Genomic DNA, 22,407 nt, shown 5'->3' with positions numbered 1-22,407 from the left:
TTCTTGGCAACAAGATTGTTCAGAATTCTTCTAACATCCTCCTGTTGGAAGACCACAAGAGGACTGACGGACTGTAAGACAGATGAGATTTACCAAAATTGCCAATACAGAAGTTAGAAGAAAAATAGGATGTTAGTAAGATGGCTTTGTCTTTATCCGAGGTTACAACAGAACCATACAACTGTAACAGAGGTGGGAGTATCGAAGTTGCAGCCAATAGGCTTGGCAAGAGACCAGAATGCTCAACTACCATTTTCAGAAGAAGCAAGTCTTCTACTCTTAGCCCATTCAAAACTTTGAGATTTAGTGCATGCAGAAAATAAAGCTGTAAATTTGGATAAAAAGCCAACTGCAACATGCTGCATTCTATCTTGAACAGCCATAGCACATTTACTGGAAAACCAAGGTTTAGTTTAGGTACAAGACTTGAGGGCAGAAATGTGGAATAAAATATTTCATCTCTATAAGAATAATCTCACTGACACAATTTCAGCAAACATTGAAATCAGATGATTTAAAATAGTAATCCAACGAAGGAAAAGAAAGGATGTCACACAGATTATCCCATTTCACATTCTTGTAATGCCAAAGAACATGCAGCTGAGAATGGTCAAGAGAAAGAAGCTCCGCTAGAAAAGAAATCATCACCAAGTTGTGAGCTAAAGTGCCTAGAGGAACATTAACATTGACCACATATTTTGAAGGGTTATTGGTAACAAAAAAATCAGAAGTGTTGGGTATGCAATTAGAATTGTCAGTAAATGGTAAGTAAAGCCGTAAGCTGTGTAAGATCATTAGTAATTGCAAAAGCCATGGAATCTCGACCAGCTGTGTCTATGTAACTAGAAAACTGAAAACAACTGGAGATGTGCATATTAAAATCACAAAGGGAAAATTACCTCACTAATAAGAAAGTTAGAATGGAGAAAGTCGGGGTTTCAAAAAGGGAGTCAAAGTGATTAGTGGAATTGGGGAAACGAGAGAGGCAACAAATGAATTTCACAGAATGTAGGGTAGATTTGAGATTTGAACAAGTTATGGCTTAGAAGAACGGTAATAATGAAAGATAAATACAACCCCCCCCCCACTTTTTTATTATACACCATGGGTGGCCAATGAGTCGATCGCAGGTTTAATTTCGGTCAATCACGATGAATTTTAAATATAGTCATCGCTCGATTTGTGCACCTTGTGCAATGAAATTTTTGAGATGGCAGATCGCGGCACATTTTGAAGGAAAAAAGTAGATCGCATCACAAATTAAGTTGGCCACTCCTGTTATACACTATCTGATCTTGATACTTTCTAGATGGTGATTAACAGGTTCAGTCCAGTGGATTATCTAATAGCCAGCCTCTCAAAGATTAAGCCAGTGGAAAACAAAAGGGGCGATTCCAAATCAGAAAAACAGTGACAAGAAATATCAGAGCAGACACATGCACAAGCACTGCCTTTGAAGCAAAAGAAACCATAGATCAAATAATTAAGAAACTGAGATGAGTAGTAGCTGAGGCAACCGATAATTAAGACTGTCAAAAAAAAAAAAAAAAAATGGTGCTTTAAAGACTAAGCGAAAATGGATACGATAAAAATGTATGGAGAAATATGTTGTACAAATTCAGGATATTTTTGGATATGGTGTACACACAAGCAAGAGTATACCCAGCTCCTTGACATGATGTGGCCTCAACAATAATCCCCCACAAAGATACACAATACTCACACTCCCTCCAATCTCTAACTGGCAGGGTAGAGGAAGCAAGATTATAAACTATCTGATCTGGATTCTTTCTAGATGGTGATTAACAGGTTTAGTCCAGTGGATTATCTAATACCATTTTAGAACTGCATCTTCAAAATGTAAGAAATATTGGAGATGGGGGAAACCCCTGGTGCCATCAGACAACTAACACTATGCCCACCATAATACATCTCTCAGAGCATATGATGGAAGAGGTGAGGATTACGGTAGATTTGCTCTGGAGACTACACATGGGTTTCACCACTTCAAGTCACCAATAAGCAAAGTGGTGGTGTGCACTGGAAGACAAGTCACCTAGTCCTACCCAGTGACCTAGTGACACGGAGGAGTGGCATTTCTCTGTATGATGTGGAAATCAGACTAAAACGCCTGCTTACATTGGTTCACACCTAGGTAGCTCCAGTAAACTAGATATAGTTCCATCAGTGTTTTAGACTCCCACATAGCAAGCACTAGCCTATCATACCTGGAAGTACATCAGTAACAAGCCTAGTTACCTATTTAAAATTATTTTAACAGCAACATTTTTCTTAAGAATTTTTGATATTACTTAACTTTATCTTAAAACAGTCTTGACATTTTAATAGAATATAAAATAACAGGCACTAAAAATTAAAATGCACGGAAAGCTATTATATTCATTTAATGGACAAATGAAGTATATCAGTGCATTATTCACAGAGAGAACTACTAATTCACATACTCATAGCATTAGTATTCAAATGAAAATTTGAATGCTAATAAATCTGGAGAAAAAAGTAAAGCCAAGTATCCACAATGCTACCTTGGATGAAATATTAAAATAATCAAAAATGGTTTTTTTGATTATTTTAATACTGTTCAGTCCTGTCCAATTCTTAATGTTATCAAGCCACTATGTACGTCTTCTCCAAGGTTTTCTTCTTCCTTCCTTCCATCCATTCTCCCCTCAATAATTAACTGTGGATGCCTGTTCCTCATCAAAAATCCAAGATACGCCTCTTTTCTTTTCTTTGTGTCCTTCAGCAATTCATGGGTTTTTCCAATTCTCTGCCGGACACTCATTAGTCACTCTTGCTGTCCATGGTATCTTTAACATTCTTCTGTATGCCCACATTTCAAATGCTTCTAGTTTTTTCAAGGTGTTAGTTTTCAGTGTCCATGTCTTGGCACCATACAACAAAACTGACCAAAAGTAACATTTCATCATCCGGATTCCAAGGTGGAGATCCAGGTTTCCATTGTACAATACATGTCTTATTTTAAGAAAATAGAGCCTGCCCATTTCAATTCTTGCTTTTATTTCCATATCCACTTTGTTTTTTCACTGATCCAACAGCCTAGATATTTGATTTTGTCAACTCTGTCTATCAGCCTTCCATAACATGAGTGGAGGTGTTGGCACTGTCCCATTAAGAACCATGAGCTTAGTCATGTTTCAATTAATTCTGAAGCCCATTCTTTCACTTTTCTCACTCAGTTTAACTTTCCTAAATCCTGATGAAATTAAGTAATTTTTGAGGCAATTATCAACTTTAGCATTTCAACACTGTCACACCAGCTCCTCCCACTAACACTGCTTTGTTTTACCATCAAAAGCTGGATTACAGCAAATACACACATATGAAAACGGAACTTAATTTTTTTCGGCATAAGAGGTATGTAGTGTCGTGTGTGTGTACTGTGACTGGCTCAATGGCAGTTAAACAGCCAGCTAACGGGTTACACATGGGACACCTACACCTGTCTGTCTTACTGCAGGTGGCCAACACCTGCAGTAAGCATCCTTTTTCTCATTCCATAACACAGAAGTAATGCAACACAGTGGCCCAACTAACCACCCAGTACAACACAGGAATAGCAAGACCAATATCCATATGTATTATGTGCTGGACATTTGCTCAGACAGGCTATGGCAGTCAACGGCCATCACAGGTACACATGCTCACTGCAAAATGTAAGAAACTGCACCTTGCATGGGCACGTCAGCTTTAACACTGGACTACTGACATGTGGAAATCTGCCGCCTGGTCTGATAAATCCCATTTCCAAATATCATTCTAATAGGTTTATCTACATTTGAGGAAAGCAATGTGGCCTTAGTTGCATTAGCAACTAAGGCCATATTGCTCCGGGGATATGTGGTGGTAATTCCCTGACCTTTCCACATCCTCCGTATTTGGTGGTCACGAGCTCAAACCCCGGTCTAATCAAGAAGCGTGTGCTACGCACTGCCACTCCTGCCCACCTGGCTATGGAGGCGCCAGGATGAACTGTTGGTGTTCGGCAGGCTTGAGGTGGCGATGTTATGGTTTGGGAACGGCTTTCGTGGCATGCCCTGGGTCTCTGATTACCATTAATCAACAACTAGATCGGAACACCTACCTTTTCTATCATTGCTGACCAAGTACACCTCTTCATGATAGGCAGAGTATCCAAACAACTCTGGAATCCATTAAAAAAGACAACTCACCATGCCACAAGGCCCGGCAGGTTGCTAATTGGTTTCAGGAACATTAAAACGAATTTTCTGTTCAGCCGTGGCCATCTGACTCATTTGGGACCTACTGTAAAAGGGCATTTGATGCTATGACTATCCCCATGACAATGCTTGGTCATTACTGGGCACATTGTGCAACGCATGGGCAATTACCACAGGACACTGCAACACCTTCTGGAGTTCATGCCAAGGCATATGGGCAAAAGATGGTGCTACGGCAAAGCCCCACTGGTTGTTATGTGTGTGTGCATACACACACACACACGTAACAGCCAGTGGGGCATTTGATGCCCTTTAGATCACTACTAAATGGGCATGTGGATATGTATAGTATCTTATGAAGGGCAGACTATGAATGCCAGTTAAACTCTGTCTCTACTACTAAATGGGCAAGAAGAATTGAATGAGAACCAATTTAAGCTTTAGATGGAAATACAGAACCTGGCATCAGGAAAAAAAAAAAAAAAAAAAGACTGACAACTGTCAAGCCACAGAATGCTGACAATTATTTTTAAGCTATATAAAGATGTAGACAGGTTTGGAAGCTTAAATTTATTGCCTTCAATACAAAAAGAAGCCTAAAAGATAATTATCCCGAAGTGGTGGTATCTGCAACCAACAAGATCAGCTGATGACGCCATATATTAAACTAGCCACACTCAATATTATGACATTGTCAGGAAAAGTTGGGGAGTGTATGGACATTTTAGAGAAGAGAAAAATAAGCATACTTGTATTGAGTGAATCAAAATGGAAAGGAAATGGGTGTAGAGAGTTACGAGGAGGCTATTACCTATATTGGTCTGGGGGTGATGTAGCGAGGAAGGGTGTAGCCATCATTATAGACCACAGGATTAAGGAAAGGCTACTGGAGATGAATAATATCAGTGACAGACTCATGTCAATTAAACTGCAAATGAATGACAACAAAACATTGAAGATAATACAATATTATGCACCACAAACTGGTTGTGAAGAAATGGAGAAGCTGGAGTTTGAGGACAAGCTCGAAGAGAACATCACAGATGGAGATATAGTTATCATGGGTGACATGAACGCAAAAGTCGGGAGTGGAGAGACAAGGACTAGAATACGTTATGGGTCCGCATGGTTGGGGACCTAGGAATGATGATGGTGACAGGCTGTTAGATTTCTGTTTACGGAACAGCTTGGTCATAGGAAACACCTGGGTCAAAAAGAGAAAGAGTCACAAAGATTCGGTTGGGACGGTCAATGGGAATCCCTCCTTGACTATATACTCGTGGATAAAGAACAACACAGAAGACTAGTGGACATCAAAGTCATTCCTAGTGTCTCCTTGGGTAGTGATCACTGGTTAATTGTTGGAGTTTTAAGATTCCCTAAATTGAAGAGGAATAAAATTACAAGAGAGAGAAAACTAAGGGTGTAAAAATTGAAAGAAGAGGAAAAAGGGGCGATGTTCAGAGAAGAGTTCAGGAAGGTTGTACCTAAGATAGTGGTGAACAGTGTGGAATCAGAATGGAAAGCATTCAAAGACTGTATAGTAGGACTGACAGAGCAGATTTGTTGAAGGACAAGCAATAGAAAGAGATGGAAAGAAACCCCATGGTGGAATGATGGACGAGGGAGGCAGCGAAAATCAAGAATAATGCAGTCAGGACCTACAATAAACCCTCGATTTAACGGATCCCGATATAATGGATTTTGGATTTAACTGGCCGGATAAATAATAATACAGTAATGTACATATTAATCTCAACCATATTATTTTTTTTAGGTTATACAAAACTTTAGTGTTATTATTAATTAAAAATTAATAATTACCTATTTCCATTATTGTTTTGATAATCAAAGAAACCACACACTCTTAAAGACATTATGAATCAGTTGCCTGTTATTTACACCAGCTCAAAAAATGCATGGTTTACTTCAGAGATTTTTTCTGACTGGTTCCTGATGACTTTGTCCCTGATGTGAGATGCTTCCAGACAGATGTTCTGAAAATTTCCCCCAATAATGTAAAGGCATTGTTGCTTCTTGATAACGCCCCTTCTCATCCTAGTGCTGAAAAGTTAGTTAGTAAGGATGACAGAATTAAATGTCTTTTTTTGCCTCCTAACACAACCTCAGTTATTCAGCCAACGGACCAGGGAATAATTGCAGCCTGCAAGAGGCTGTATAAGAACTTTTTGGAAGAAGTAATAGTTGTGTTGGAGGATGATGAAGATGCAGAAGAAGACATAAGAGGAGCCAGGACACTTCAGAATCTACGAGCCTACAACATTAAATCTGCACTCTAACTTTGCAGCTGCTTGGAAGGAAATGAAGACTACAACTTGGGCAAATGGTAGGAAGAAGTTGTAAAATATTGAACCAAATTTGGATTTTAAAGGATTTCAGGCAAATGACTTTCGGCACACCCTATTACATGCTGGCAACTGGGAAACAACTGAAGATGATGTTCTGAAATGGCTTGAAAGTGATGAAGGTGATCCTGGCTACCAAGTCCTCACTGAAGAAGATGAAAAAGAAAGGATGAGGTTCAATATGGCAAGGCAGGGGAAGAGCAAATTACACCAGCAAGGCCTACATTGTCTAAAATAAGAAATCTCATGGACATTGCCATCCACTACATAGGGACATCTTCCAACCCTGAAATTGTCCCTTACTATGAACATTTTCAGCAGTTCAGGGCAATCGTTATTAAGAAACAACATCAGAGGGGCAAATAACTGAAGCTGAATGCTTTCTTTAAATGAACTTCACCGACTCCCACTCCTATTTCACCTCCAAATGCTTGTACATCTCAATTGTCAACAAACAAACAGATGACACCAGTGACTCCATTTGTGAACATTTCAGAAGAATCTAAAGCTGAGGATTCCCCTTCACCTCTACCTTCGGATACTGAATAACGACTACTGTATTACTACCACTATGGTCACGGCAAAATACTCTTCAACTACACTGTCAAAAAGGTGAGTAAATATTACATATTTTTATTATAATTTAATATTGTACAGTACTGTATATTGTATTAAAGCTTTTTTTTTACATTAAGAACAATAAAAAATGGCCCCCTGGGTTACATTTGATTTAACGGACTTTCAGCATTAACGGACACCCCTTCTCCCCTATTAGTCCGTTAAATCAATGGTTTACTGTACTTTCAGAACAGAAATGATGAGAATAAAGAGAGATATGAAACTGTGAGATGAGAGGCTAAGAGGATAGTTAACACGGAGAGAAGACTGGTTGGAAGAATGGAGTGAAACTCTACGACAGTGAGTTTCACTCCATTCTTCCAACCACAGATATCAACGGTAATAAAAAGACGCTGTATGGCATGGTGAGGAATAGAAGAAGAGATGGTGAACAGAGCAAATACTTGATGGATGAGAATGAGAACCTAATAACCAAGGATGAAGAGATAAGAGAAATATGGAAGAAGTATTTAGAAAATCTGTTGAACATGCAGAACAGCCAGCAAAAGGGACAAAGGCAGGTTGATCATAGCAGAGGGGATGGAAGAGAAGATATGGAGAGAGAGCAGACAGACTTATTATTACAGTAAACCCTCGATTTAACGAATCCTGATATAACGGATTTCGGATTTAACGGACCAGACAAATAATAATACAGTAATGTATATATTAATCTCGACCATATTATTTTTTTTAGGTTATACAAAACTTCAGTATTATTAATTAAAAATTAATAATAATTACCTGTTTCCATTATTGTTTTGATAATTACCCACTTTTATTTTTATAATCAAATTCAGGAAATTGTTTTTTATTCTTTCTGAAAACGTGTTCAAATAGCTGTTTTCCCAGATTACAGATAAGAGCAAGCGTTGACTTGTAAGCTGAACGTGACTTGGGACACTAAGCTGCAGGTCTACCGACTCGCTTTGTTTCAGTCTCAGTCTGCCTCAACCTATCATGCGGTCAGGTTGTATACAGAGTGTTTCTGTGATTTCTCATTGTGGCTTTATTTATTAAATAATTTTGCAATCCTTACAATTTAAAATGGCATCAAGTGAACTTATATGTGGCACAGAAATCAGAGTTAATTGAGAAATTAGAACAAGGCTCAGTAGCACGTGTTTGTGAAATTTACGGTGTAAAAAAAAAAAAAAAAAAAAACTGTTTCTGATATCTGTAAATCAAAGGCCAAATTACAACATAATTTTATATCGTACAGTACTGTATATTGTATTAAAGCTTTTTTTTTTTTTTTTTTACATTAAGAACAATAAAAAATGCCCCCCAGGTTACATTCAATTTAACAAACTTTTGGCAATAACAGACACCCCTTCTCCTCTATTAGTCCGTTAAATCGAGAGTTTACTGTATTACAGTGGAATCTTGTTAATATAAAGTTCAAGGGACCTAAATTTCCACGTTTTGTAATAACGAGGCTTGTAGTAACAAGGTCCCCCAAAATTTTACCGGTTTCTTTTTTTTTTTTTGGTACATACTGTTTAACTAAAAATAATAATAAATAATAATATCAAAAATAAATTAATAAAATAAAATAATAAAAATAAAATAAAACAAAAGCCTTATCTAACAATACAGTAATAGGAATAACATATTTTTTAAAGATTTTATTTTATTTGTAAGATAAACTAAGAGAAAAGCAATATTAACAGAAATGAAAATATTGTACAGTATATCTGTATTTTGATATATACAATATTTTAGTATCACAGTAAAAAGAATTACAACCTTAATATAAAAGGAGACGTAGAAACCCTTAACTTTTTAATAAATTAATCTAATTTAAAGAAAGAATCCAATGTTGTTTGCACAGTTTTTGTCCTATATACATTTTTAACTACAGCACAGATGTTATTAAATGCAATAGTTGTTTCTTTATGAATGTTACTGCAGGCCAACACATTCTCTATTATGTTCAATGCATTTTGGGCATCTTTTTTAGATGGCAGTGTGTGCGCGCGCTTCTTCACTTTCTCTGTCACTGGTAACAAAAACATCGTTTTGTTTGGTACCCAGCAGCTCTTCTGGTGTTGGCTTTGCAGTGGTAGCAACTTCATCATCCACCCTCACAAGCCCGTGACCACCAAATACGGAAAGGTCAGGGAATGACCACTGCATATCCCCCGAGCAATATGGCCTTAGTTGCTAATGGAACTAGTAGTAGTTGGTGACTACTGTCAGGGAAACGGGGAACATGCTTTGCAAAAAGGATAGGTGGAACAGGACAAGGGTATGTCTGCCAGGGGCAAAGGTTAATAACGTTGTAGAGCAGATATCTTTAAGGGCACAAAAGGTGATATAGTTGTACACGTTGGCACTAATGATATTAAGAGTTGGAGACCGGCAGAATTACTTAACAAGTACAGGTCACTGTTGAAAAAAAAGCCGTGAATTAGGGTTGAATTTGAAAGTGTCTGCAATTCTGCCCAGACACGATAGGAGGGAGTATATGATGAGAGCCTTGTCGATCAATTTGGCCCTGGAAAGATTGTGCAAGGCTCAAGGGGTAGAATTTTTTTCAGCCTGGTCTGTACTTGTTAACAGAAGGGACTGCTTCTACAGGGATGGGATACACTTAAATAGAAAGAGTGCAAGAATATTTGCTGATGCTATCGAGGCAGTGTTAGGTGGGACGGAAAACTGCTAGCTTGGGGGGGGGATACAAGGACTAATAGATTAACAGTAGCCACTGGCAGAGATGAAAGTGATTCTTGCACTGCTTCTATTGGAATGAGCAGAAGCCTGGAAAACAAGATGCAGGATATTTCAGAGACTGCTGGGAGTCATTGCGGTACAAGTGCACACATGGGTTGTGTTAGGGTAGCTAAGAAAAAGAACAGGTGCATGTATACTTGCATGTACACCAATGCTAGGAGTTTGGTAAATAAATTTGATGAATTTGAGGTATTGCTCAAAGCATCAAAGGCAGATATTGTTGGGATATCAGAGACGTGGTGTCACACAGATATAAGGAATGCAGAACTGGAATTTGGGGCACAAATTTTTCACAAAGGAGGATCAAAGGCTGACACAAGTAATTATAGACCTGTAAGTTTAACTTCTGTTCCAAGAAAATTAATGGAGGCACTGGTTAAGGAAGCACTGCAGGATCATCTGGACAAGACTTCAGTTATAGCTCGGACACAGCATGGTTTTGTTAAGGGAAAGTCCTGCCTGACCAATTTAATTGGATACTATGATGTGGTCAGAAAGGAACTGGATGCAGGGAATAACTTTGATATCATATATTTGGATCTTAGAAAGGCTTTTGATATTGTTGCACATGGAAGACTGCTGCACAAATTGTAGCAGTGTGGCATTGGAGGCAAATTGCTGCTATGTATAAAGGGATGGTTGAGTGGGAGAAGACAGAGTGGTAATCAATGGACACTGCTCATTGTGGACTAATGTTATTAGTGGAGTACCTCAGGGTTCAGTGTTGGGTCCATTATTGTTTTCTGTATTTATAAATAATATTGATGATGGTATAACAAGCTTAATGTCCAAGTTTGCAGATGATACAAAAGTTGGCAGGGTTGTTATGGACACTACTTACGCTGTGCTGCTGCAATAGGATCTGGAAAGGTTGAGCAGATCGGCTGAGAGGTGGCAAATGAAGTTTAACAATGACAAATGTAAAGTACTACATATGGGAAACAGCAACCCCAGAGCAACGTATCAACTCTGTGGTACTACACTGACTGTGGTAGAGAATGAAAAGGACCTGGGGGTAATTGTGCAGGCAGATATGATGTTCTCTGAGCAGTGCAGACGGGCTGCAAGAGTAGCTCATGGTGTTTTATCAATGATATACAGGAATTTTTCTAGCAGGGATAAGGAGGTGATTATTCCCTTGTATAAGGCAATGGTCAGGCCACGCCTTGAGTACAGTATACAGGTCTGGAGGCCTCATTTCAAGAAGGATGTAGAGCTGCTGGAACAAGTACAGAGAAGGGCAACAAGGTTAGTGAATGGAACAAAGGGTTGCTCTTATGAAGAAAGGCTTAAGTTTTGCAAATTACAGTGTCTGGAGACTAGGCACCGGCGAGGTCTTTGAATGGTTTGAGCATGCTCAATGCTGATGGGATTCTGCCTCTTGCTCAGAATAATCACCTGAGAGGGCACAAATTCAAATTGAGGAAAGACAGATGTAGGATGATGTCTGGAAATTTGTCTTTAGCCAGCGGGTAGTTGGTTGGTGGAACAGACTTCCATCCCTTGTTGTGGAAGTTGATAGCCTAAATAAATTTAAGGCTCAGCTGGACAGGTATTTCGAACAAACGGAGGGGTGAAGTGGAAGTTTTTTTTTTTTTCTGGCTGATGCTGCATAAGCTTGCTTTCTTGCATCATATGCTTCTACTAATGCTAATGCTCCTAAAAACCAAAATAACAACAACACCTTCACAAACCTCTTCAAATTCACCAACACAATCCATATGCTCCTTCAAATTCCTCCATTCCTCACTGTTGCTAACACATGGTCCAGCAGACAAATGCTGCTGGACCGTGTTTTTTGATGACATTCTCTCCAAAGCCACTCTTTCTGAAGAGTGGCTTTGGAGAGAGTAAGTATTACACTTGATGTAATACTTTGCCAAGCAATAACAAGATTATGGATAGCATTCAAGACATTCCAATTTGGCTGCAAATTGTTCCCTCCTACGTTGCAGATCAAGTACCTTATCAGGCAGGCTCTATATGCTCTCTTGAGGTTATAAATAATGCCTTGATCCAGTTGTTGTATTAAACTGGTGGTATTGAGGGGAGGGGGGGTAAAAACAACAGCCATATATTTGTCAACTTAAGTGTCTCAGCAGAATGTGCTGTACAACGGTCTAGAATCATCAAAAATGTTAATTTTTTTCTAAAGCCATTCTTCGGCCCAATTTGATAACCAAGGCTGAAAAATTTTGACCATAAGCCAAGCACTTATATTGGCCTCATAATCGCAAGGAAGTTGGTTAACTGCTTTAAAACATCCTGGCTTGGAAAATTTACCAATCACAGGCGGGCTTAGTTTTGTACTGCCATCTAAATTGCAGCATAACAGAACAGTGAGCCTTTGTTTACTTAATTTTCTACCATGACAAGACTCTCCTCGAACAGCAAATGTTTTGTTTGACAACAAATTATAAAATAAACCTGTCTTGTCAAGATTAAAAATATCCTTTGCCTCATATTTTTCAAGGATGGACCACACAGAATACAATCAGTCTGTAGCCTTTTCTTTGTCAATTAATCCAGACTCACTGCAAACATTTTGCAAAACCAAGTTATACCTGTCTTTAAATCTTTGGAGCAAGCTACTACTGCATTTGAAGTCGCTAATCCCATATTGCTGAGCTAGATAATTTGCCTTTTCTTGCAAAATCGGACCTGATATTGGCAAATTAGATGCACACATTTGTTGGTACTACTCGAAAAGTTTTGTTTCAAGCTCATTGTGTTTTGCACCACGAATTAGTTTCCTGTTTTTCGTTGCTGCTCTAGTGTCACACACTTCAAGTCTTTTTCAGTTTTTAAGCATTGTAGATAAAGTAGGTAAAAGGATGTTGTATTCCTTTGCAATGTCCATTTTGCTTCTTTCCATCCTATCAGTCTCTTGTATAATTTTTAGTTTAATTTCCAGGCTTAATTCTGTCCATCTAGGTTTTGTCTCAATAACGCTGCTAGATAAGATTTAATATAAACAAATTTTAAATTAATTTAAAGACAAGTTCCAAAAAAGACATCAGCTCAGATAAAATGGCACAAAAAACAGATTGCTGTATACGACAGCAAAAGACTCTTTGAACTGGGGTAACAACTGTAACTGACATTATTCCCATGGAGAGCGAGGGAGTGCATGGAAACAACTTAGAAAAATTTTTTATTCTTTTGTTAATTTAACAACTCATCCTTCTAAAAGATATTTTTCAGAGTGCACTTGACGTTGTAGCTACCATGAACTGCTTTTGTTTACACAAAGCTAATTTCTAACAAGTCAGTGCCATCCTTCAGGAAGTAGGGAGCCAGGTGGCTGGGGCAATAATTGCATCACTTTGCCAAGATTTGTATTAAACATACAAAATGATAATATTTATTTCTCATGGGGTGAAAAAGAACTTTGTGATATGTATTAACCGAATTTTGTAATAAACGAATATATTTACATAGAAAAGCCTATCCTTTCGCAGGGAATGGTATGTGCTTCATATAAATGAGTACTTTGTATAAACCGAGTTTGTATTAACGAGATTTTACTGTATTATTATTATTAGCCATATGGTGCAAGGAAGCCTGAGGCTTATGCTGCACCAGCCAAAAAAAAATTCCCGAGTTACCCTGAGAGAGAGAGAGAGAGAAAAAATCAGAAGAAGTAGAAAGGAATCACTAAAAAAGAGAAAAATGATGATATCCTGCTCAGGACCCTGGGTGTGCCAAGCCCATACTCACCAGATATGAGCCCCTGGGATTAAACGACGTGTTATGATGTAGTGCAGGCATGGCAATACATCAAGACAGGTAAGTCTGCTGGTATGGATGAGATAAATGGAGAGATGCTGAAGGCTACAGGCGAGGCAGGGATAGCATGGACATAAAGACTGCTCAGTAAGATCTGGGAAAGAAGGTTTAATCATCCCGTTGTTCGAGAAGGGAACAGGAAAGGGTGTTCCAATTATAGAGGCATCACACTGACATCGCATGTGAGTAAACTGTATGAGAGAGTGTTAGAGCGGAAGATAAGGGGCAATGATTGAAAATAGGATGGCCGAGGAACAGTAGCTTTAGGCCTGGCAGATTGACGGTGGATCTAATTTTCTGCATCAGGCAACTGATGGAAAAGTGTTATGAACACAATAAAGAATTATAGATGGCATTTTTGGATATAAAGAAAGTGTTTGATGCCATAAAGAAAGAGAGAAAGTGTGGGAAGTTTTGAGAAACTTGGGGATAGAGGAACATCTTGTGGTGAGAATTGAGAATATGTGCACCAATACAGTGAGCAAAGTAAGAACAGTAATGGTGTTGACAGAGAGCTTCAAAATAACATCAGGTTTGAGGCAAGGAGGCGTCCTGTCACCACTACTATTCATAGCTGTCATGAATGATGTGCAATGTAGAATGGTGGAACAACTTGGAGAGGACCAGATGAAAGTCGTGCTCTTTGCAGATGACCTCTGCCTGTGAGGAGAGAGCACGAAACAAGTGCAACGACAAGTTGATATATGGGCTGGTATGGTCAATGAATTTGGAATGGTTTTCAGTCAGGAGAAGAGTGAGGTAATGGTTCTAAAGAGGAGTGGCGAACTTGATGGATACATCACAATGGAATGGAAAGAGCTAAAAATGGTTAACAACTTCAAGTATCTAGGAAGCACCATTACAAAGGCTGGAGTGATAGACGAAGAAATAAGTATAAGGATACAAGCGGGCAGGAATTGCTATAGGGAGACAAGAGATCTCATCTGGAACAGACCACTGAAGTGTAAGAAGGCTATATATCAGGCCTATTACATGCCAATTCTTACGTATGCATCTGAAACTTGGACTATAAGGAAAAAGGATGAAAGCAGAATTCAGGGGGCAGAAATGAGATTTGTGAGCAGCATAGCTGGAAAGACAAGATGCAACGAAATCAGGAATAATGTGATTAGGGAGAGAATTCAGGTTGAAAAACTCCAGAATAGGATTGAAAGGTCCCATTTGAAATGGTTTGGACGTGTCCGAGAGGTGTTTGCCAATAAGAATGTTTGATTTAGAATTTAGGCATAAAAGACCAAGTGAGAGACCAAGAATGAGATGGCAAGACATGATAAAGACCGGTGTCATTAAGAGAAGAGGAAACTGGAGTGAAATCAACGATGGAGAGAAGTACACGGACAGGGCATGGTGGCGAGGCGTCATACGTTGACGTGTGGAATAGCGGAACAATGAGAGATGATGATGATAAACATGTAGTGTATATGATGTGTAAAATAAATACAAATTGCTCTAGTTTTCCCTAATACTTTGCATTCAGAATCAATTAAATGAAAAAAAAATTGACTATCCAAAAATACCCTTGCAGCAGTAGCAATCCCAGAAGTTTCTGGTGGAGGGGCTAAAAAGGTGTTCTGGGAAATCATTCAGTTTTATTCCTCATACAGCCATAAAAAAAAATCTATATTATACTGACCGTAGGAAAGGCAAAGCCCCTTTAGGTCATTCTACTATACTGGCATGTGAAGTCCACCTGTCAGAAATGATACAACTTCCTCAAAAGTGTAAAAGATCAAGTTTTCATTTAAATTATATTTCCTTGCATTTACATGTTGATACATCTTTTTGTAGTTCTAAGGTAACTGGGGTAATTTCCTTTCATGTCTGGTTTTTAAATTTATCTTGTAATCCTGCTTTTTCTGACAGCAGTGTCAATAGCAACAGTTGGTGAAAGAATCTTGAAATAGTTATAAATGCTAAAATAATGGATTACCATTTTTTGCTATAAAATTACCAACACTAAAGCATGAGTGAATATGATTGGAAATATAAAACTAATCTTGTTTCTGATGAAAGTGAAAACAATTTTTGGTGGGATATATTTCAGCCCAGGAAGTGTCCATTCTGTATTATGTTACATAAATAATAATTTATATAACATTATTTCCAAATTATTAAAATCCTCAAACTTGACTGAATCTCACATTATTTGCTACTCCTTCACTAACACAAGTATTCTGCATGTATTTAAAATAAACCAAAATATATTTTCCTTCAGATTAATTAGTTTCTTATTCAACGTTAATACAGCAAACTATCCCTTTTTTAACTGATCAGGAAAAATATTTAAATATTTGAAGGTTAGTCATTTGTGAAAATTTTATTCTGCTTTTCTTATGGAGTTTAGCTTGCATGTGCAACTGTTGTAAGTTATTTTTATAACAGGGGACTCTGCTCTTAATCTTGTGCTTTTTTGAATGTGTATTGTTTTGGTATACTGGTAATAGTTAATATATTGTTGGCACCTCCGTAGCCAGGTGGGCAGGAGCAGCAGTGCGTAGCACATGCTTCTTGATTAGATCAGGGTTCGAGCCCGTGATAACAAAATACGAAGGGTGCGGAAAGGTCAGGGAATGACAACCGCATATCCCTGGAGCAATATGGCCTTAGTTGCTAATGCTCCTAAAAACCAAATAACATAACATAATATATTGTTTATAATTAATTTAAGAGTCTAAAACAATCACATAACACAACATAAAAACTTAATTTTCCACGACTTGAAATTATAAATAGGCCACCTAATATTATAGCATAAAGTTGATTAATATTAGTGGCATTATGAGCATTTAATGCTGACGAGAAAAGAAATCATCAATTCACTGCTTTTTTTTTTTTTTTTTTTTGCATTCTCCCCCACCCCAAACTAAAGGCTAACTTTTGGTAGTGGCAACTAGATCTTGAACAAATCTGCTGAGGCCCATTATAGAATCAATTTAACTGATATCGTTAATTGTTTGCAGAGCAGCTTGATATTGCATCAAGGGGAAGAGGCACTTAAAAGTAAAATACTAATAAAAAAAATAATAATATTCACAGAGAACTTATGTCAGATCATCATCATCAGCCATTTTCAATCCACTGCAGGATGAAGGCCTCTCCAGCAACTTTCTAGTTCCTTCTGTTTTGAGCACTGGCCTTCTATTTACTACCCAAAAACTCATGAATTTCATCTATCCATCTCCGCCTTTGTCTTCCAGGTTTTCTTCTAGCTCCTCTTCGGAACCATTCTGTTATTTTCTTAGTCCATCTGTCATCATGTCTCCGAGCTAGGTGTCCTGCCCAAGACCATTTTAGTTCTTTAGTTTTGATAAGAATGTCCTTTACTTGAGTTTGCTGCCTAATTCATGTTTCTCTTCTTATCTAACAGTCTGATTCCCAATATAATTTGTTCCATTCTTCGCTGCGTAGTTCTCAGCTTCTCTTCCATTCTTTTGGTGAGTGCCCAAGTTTCACTTCCATAAGTCATGGTGGGGAGTATACATTGGTTCATTATTTTACGTTTCAGACAAACTGGGATATTGCTCTTCAGTATGTGACTATATTTCCTGAATACCATCCATCCAAAATTTATTCTTCTCTTGACTTCCAGAAATTTATGATTATCACAGCTAATAACTTGTCCCAGATAAGTATATGACTCCACCTTTTCAATTACTGCTCCTTCAATCATTATTTCCCTTTCTGTGGCATACTTGTTCATCATTACTTTTGTTTTAGCCATATTCATCTTTAGTCCAAAATCCTTACTAACTGTGCATAACTGATTAAGATTTTCCTCTAATTCTTTGGGATCATGGCTTATGACCACAATGTCATCTGCAAATCGTAAATGGTTTAGGTACTCTCCGTTCACATTGACTCCTTTCTGCGACCAGTCTAATCTTCTGAAAGCTTCCTCAAGGGCAGCAGCAAACAGCTCGGAGATATTGTGTCTCCTTGTCGAACTCCTTTCTCAATTTTAAATTTGCTACTGTCTTTGTCTAGTCTAATAAAGGAGGTAGCACTCTCATATATTTTCTTCAAAATCATAATATATGGGGTATCTATGCCTTGTCTTTCCAGTGCCTGAAACATTGCCTTATGCTGTATGGAGTCAAATGCCTTTTCATAATCAACAAATGCCAGGTTTGGTTTGGTTTGGTTTGGTTTTTTTTTTTTTTTTAGGAGCATTAGCAACTAAGGCCATATTGCTCCGGGATATGCGGTAGTCATTCCCTGACCTTTCCGCATCCTCCGTATTTGGTGGTGACGGGCTCGAACCCCAGTCTAATCAAGAAGCGTGTGCTATACACTGCTGCTCCTTCCCACCTGGCTACGGAGGCGCCACACACAAATGCCAGGCAATGGTGTTTTATATTCATTTGCTTTCTCCATTAGCTGTGATATTACGTGAAGGTGATCCATAGTTGAGAATCCTGTCCTAAAGCCAGCTTGTTCTTTCGGTTGATTCTCATCAAGTATTCTTTCTAATCTGTTAGTAATGACCCTTGTGAACAACTTGTAGATGTGGGATAACAAGCTAATTGGTCTATAATTTCCAATTTCTGATTTATCTCCTTTCTTATGCAGCAAAATTATGATTGCATTATTCCACTGCTTAGGCATCACACTTTTTCTAATGCACTTTATGAAGAGCCTTGCCAGTTTGTGTTATTTTTCTTCCTCCCAATTTTAACAACTCTACAGTAACTTCATCTTCCCTCGGGACTTTCTGATTCTTCAATGCATGTTCTACCTCATCAGGAAGAATATCTGGTATGTCGTATGTGTTGCTACTTTGCAATCCATCTTCCCCACTGCTGTCATCATTCCCCTGCTCCTTGTATAATTCTCTATAGTAGTCTTCTGCTATTTGAATTATGCCTTCTCTGCTGTTTATAAGTACACCATCAGTATCATTTGTCTTTCTGTATTACTGCTCATGGCTGCTGATTTAAATCCTCTGTTTTCCCTTAATGCTTGTTCTACTTTTCTAATGTCCTCTCTGAGTCTCTTTCTAATGGCTTTGCATAACTCAGTATACTCAATTTTCTCCCTGTCAGTGTTTTTCTTGCTTTTCATTTGTCATCTTCGGTTCATCATGACAAGTGTTTCTTGACTAATTTTTTCTTCTTTGGATTTCTTTTTCCCTATAGGTTTCTTGGGCTTTATCACTCTCAGAAAGTTGTAATATTCCTTGTCGATATATATTGGTCCTGAGCAGTCTGCAGAAGCTCAAACTTGTTCTTAAGTTCCAGTACATACTGCTTTTTCTCCTCTTCTGTTATCTCAAAGACCTTTGTATTATTTACTCAAGTCAGTTTTTTCCTTTCCTTTCCTACATCTATATCAAGTGTACATCTTACCATTCTGTGATCACTTCCAACATTTACCTTATTCAGGACGGTAACATCATTCACAATATATCTTCTGTTAGTGAAGATGAAGTCGATTTCATTAGTAGTTAATCCATATGGAATGAAAAAGACCTGGGTGTAATTGTGCAGGCAGATATGAAGTTTTCTGAGCAATGCAGACAGGCTGCTAGGGCAGGTCATGGGGTTTTGTCAATGATATATAGGAATTTTGCTAGCAGGGAAAAGGAGGTGATTATCCCTCTGTATAAGGCAATAAGGTCAGGCCATGCCTTGAGTACTGTGTACAGGTCTGGAGGCCTCATTTTAGGAAGGATGTAGATTTACTTGAGCATGTACAGAGAAGGGCAACAAGATTGGTGAGGGGAATGAAGGGATCCTCTTACCAAGAGAGGCTTAAGTTCTGCAAATTGCAGTGGCTGGAGACTAGGCACTTGTGCGGTGATCTGATTGAGGTGTATAAGGCCTGTAATGGGTTGAGCACGCTGAATTCTGATGGGATCCTTCCACTTGTTCAGATTACAAACCTAAGGGGGCATAAATTCAAATTAAGAAAAGACAGATGTAGAATAGATGTGCGGAAATTTGCCTTTAGCCAGCAGGTGGTTAATTGCTGGAACAAACTTCCATCTGTCGTTGTGGAAGTTGATAGGTTGAATAAATTTAAGGAGGAACTGGACAGGCATTTGGAGGGAATGGTGCGATTTTTTTTTTTTTTTTTTGGCTGCTGCTGCATACACTTGCTTTCTTGCATCACATGCCACTACTACTACTATATTCCAATTCAAATTTTCTAATTCCTTTTCCAGCTCTAATATCCTGTCTTCACCGATGAGTGATCTTACATTATAACAGGCCAAGTTCAGTTTCCGTGCATGACAGCCTGGTCGTACCCAAAGATTCTTAGCACCTTCTGCTTCCACTCTGATCCTCTCGCTGCTGTAAGAGGGAGAGTGAAAGCTGCTGGGGACTGAGGGCCATTTGTTCTGTCGTGCTGTCATATGCTGGAGGGTTTGGTCTTTTCCTCTTCACGCTGACCAGGCGTCTTGAAGATGAATAGGATTATATGTATTTCATCTTCTCAGCCTTCAGCCCATGCACGATACTAAGTACTATAGATTCTAATACCACTTGTGTATAGGGTTTCCATTAAAAAATTAAATAAAAATTAGTGTATTAAATTAAAATACAACTGCTGTCTATAATCGACATAATTTGAATTAAGTATTGAGCCTACCCCTACATTCCTCACCACAGGGTTAGCTAGTCTAATAGCTAACCCTGTGGTGAGGAATGGATGCTGTGAAGCCATACACCAAAAGTTTGGTCAATGTTTCTAGAGAAATAACTATTGATGAGCTATTTTCTCAAAATATTCTGTATCAAAATCAATTTTCTGTGGTATATTTTATAACAGAGTATGCATAAAAAGTGCAAACTATGTGCACAACTATGTGTATCCAACAGCCAAGATAAAATACCATGCTAAATTCACATCAAAAATGTCAAATTACTAAAGGCATGAATCTAATTACAAATTCAAGTTTAAAAAAGGTAAAACCAAATTAAATTTCAGCAAAGTAACGTTACTGAAACCATATTGTGAATATCTTTTTTTTTAAGAAAACCCCCAAACAGGAAAGGTATCAAAACCTATAGTACTTAGTAGCGTGCATGGGTTGAAGGAGAAGTATGGGAGGGGGATGCTGGAAACGTTTCTCTAGAAACTAAACATAGGTTTCACCACTTAAAGCCTCCAATAAGCAAAATGGTGGTAGTGCACAGGTAATACCACCATTTTGCTTTACTGGAGGCTGATAATTACTGATTTTACATTATTCTTGTTCAAGATTGTCATAAACACTTTAATACACACAATGACTTGTCTGAGGATGCATATTTGTATAAATTTATGTCCCACATGACAGAACATTTTATGATTCTTATGAATTCTGACCATATTTTTCTCATGTTATTCCTGTTATATAATATAATAAACATATGCAGCCACAGAGCTTACATGAAGGGAGGGGCTTAAGGCTGTGTTCATTTGTAACCTTTTAGACAAAATTCTGAACATTTCATAAGCAAACAATACTAAATAATCCCACTCTAAAATTCCACCCAAATATCTATGTGGCTGCATAGATATATTCCCACAAGATTTTAGAACTGCATTATTTTATACTGTTTGTTTATATAATTCTGTAATTTGATCATTGCTGCACTAGAAGTTCCTAATGCATCAATGATCAAATTACAAAATTACAGGTGATCAAATTTTAATTCAGAAATACAAACAAAAGGAAATCATGTTCTTACAAGGGAATAATAAAAAAATAATAAAAAAATAATAAAAATAAATAACTGCTGTATGATGATCAGATATGTATACAAGTTGCTCTTCTCTGAGAATATCAATCTGTTAAAAAAAAAAAAAAGTCAAACCCTATACTTACAGCGGCTCTAGGCACGATGTAAGCCACGCTTTCAATGCATCTGGATTTTCAATTATCATTTTTCAGTGTTGTTGATACACAGGTTCTTCAAAAGTGAATATAACCAGACACCACGTTAGGGAAAATGGTCACAACCAGATCCTTATTGAAAAGTGCTCCTGCAAATGCAGAATTTTTATCAAACAAGCCAATGGCCGAAGACTAACCACAGTAAAACAATTAAAATATACACGCACTATTAATTACACTGGACAAATGAAATGTCTATAATATATTACATAAAACCACCATGGTAGCTTAAATATCTAAGCCTTCTGAAGACTCAAAACAGTACATTCTAAATCCGCTAGCTTTAAAGCTAGCGCAAAAATCCAGTTTTCATTTTGGAATTAAATCACAGCATGTTTTTATTTTATCTAGAAAAATGCTAAACATGCCAACAGTTGAGACTACTTCATTTCAGAATACGGCTAATATTTTCCAACAAATTTTTGCAAAGTAAACACCAAAAACGTTTTCTTAATATATTTTGATCAGAATTCTGAAAGTTAATAAATCCATTCAGATAACTACAGCTCATTCCTAACATCACCATTAATTCAACTGAACCCTGGAACGAGAATAAAATAACAAAACAAAATAATAAAAAAATAATAGCCACAAAAGCAATATCAATACGACTCCTCGCGACGGAAACACTCGCGACTTTAGAAAACCAATTCCCCAACCTTTTCTTTTTATTATTCCTTTATAGGCTTAAAAGTTAGTAATATTTAATTTATTCGAGGATTCATTTTCTTAAGAAAGCAGTCTGAAATAACATTTTACTAATAACAACAAT

General features: G+C 37.7%; 1 protein-coding gene across 2 annotated transcripts in view; it reads right to left on the bottom strand.

The window, feature by feature from the left end:
• The window catches only part of swm (Zinc finger protein swm), a 370,487-nt gene extending 348,365 nt beyond the window's left edge, over positions 1-22,122 (bottom strand). For both annotated transcript variants that reach the window (XM_090372448.1, XM_090372445.1), the window contains exon 1: positions 21,567-22,122. In XM_090372448.1, coding sequence (XP_090228574.1) covers positions 21,567-21,625 — 59 coding nt within the window. In that variant the 5' untranslated portion in view covers positions 21,626-22,122. The remainder of the gene's footprint in view (positions 1-21,566) is intronic.
• Positions 22,123-22,407: the final 285 nt, after the last annotated feature.

Source organism: Mastigoproctus giganteus, chromosome 1 (assembly GCF_048544385.1).
Source record: "Mastigoproctus giganteus isolate SK-2022 chromosome 1, ASM4854438v1, whole genome shotgun sequence".
NCBI classification, from domain to species: domain Eukaryota; kingdom Metazoa; phylum Arthropoda; class Arachnida; order Uropygi; family Thelyphonidae; genus Mastigoproctus; species Mastigoproctus giganteus.
The sequence above is the reverse complement of the archived record's forward strand: the minus strand, read 5'-3'. Positions and strand labels throughout refer to the sequence as shown.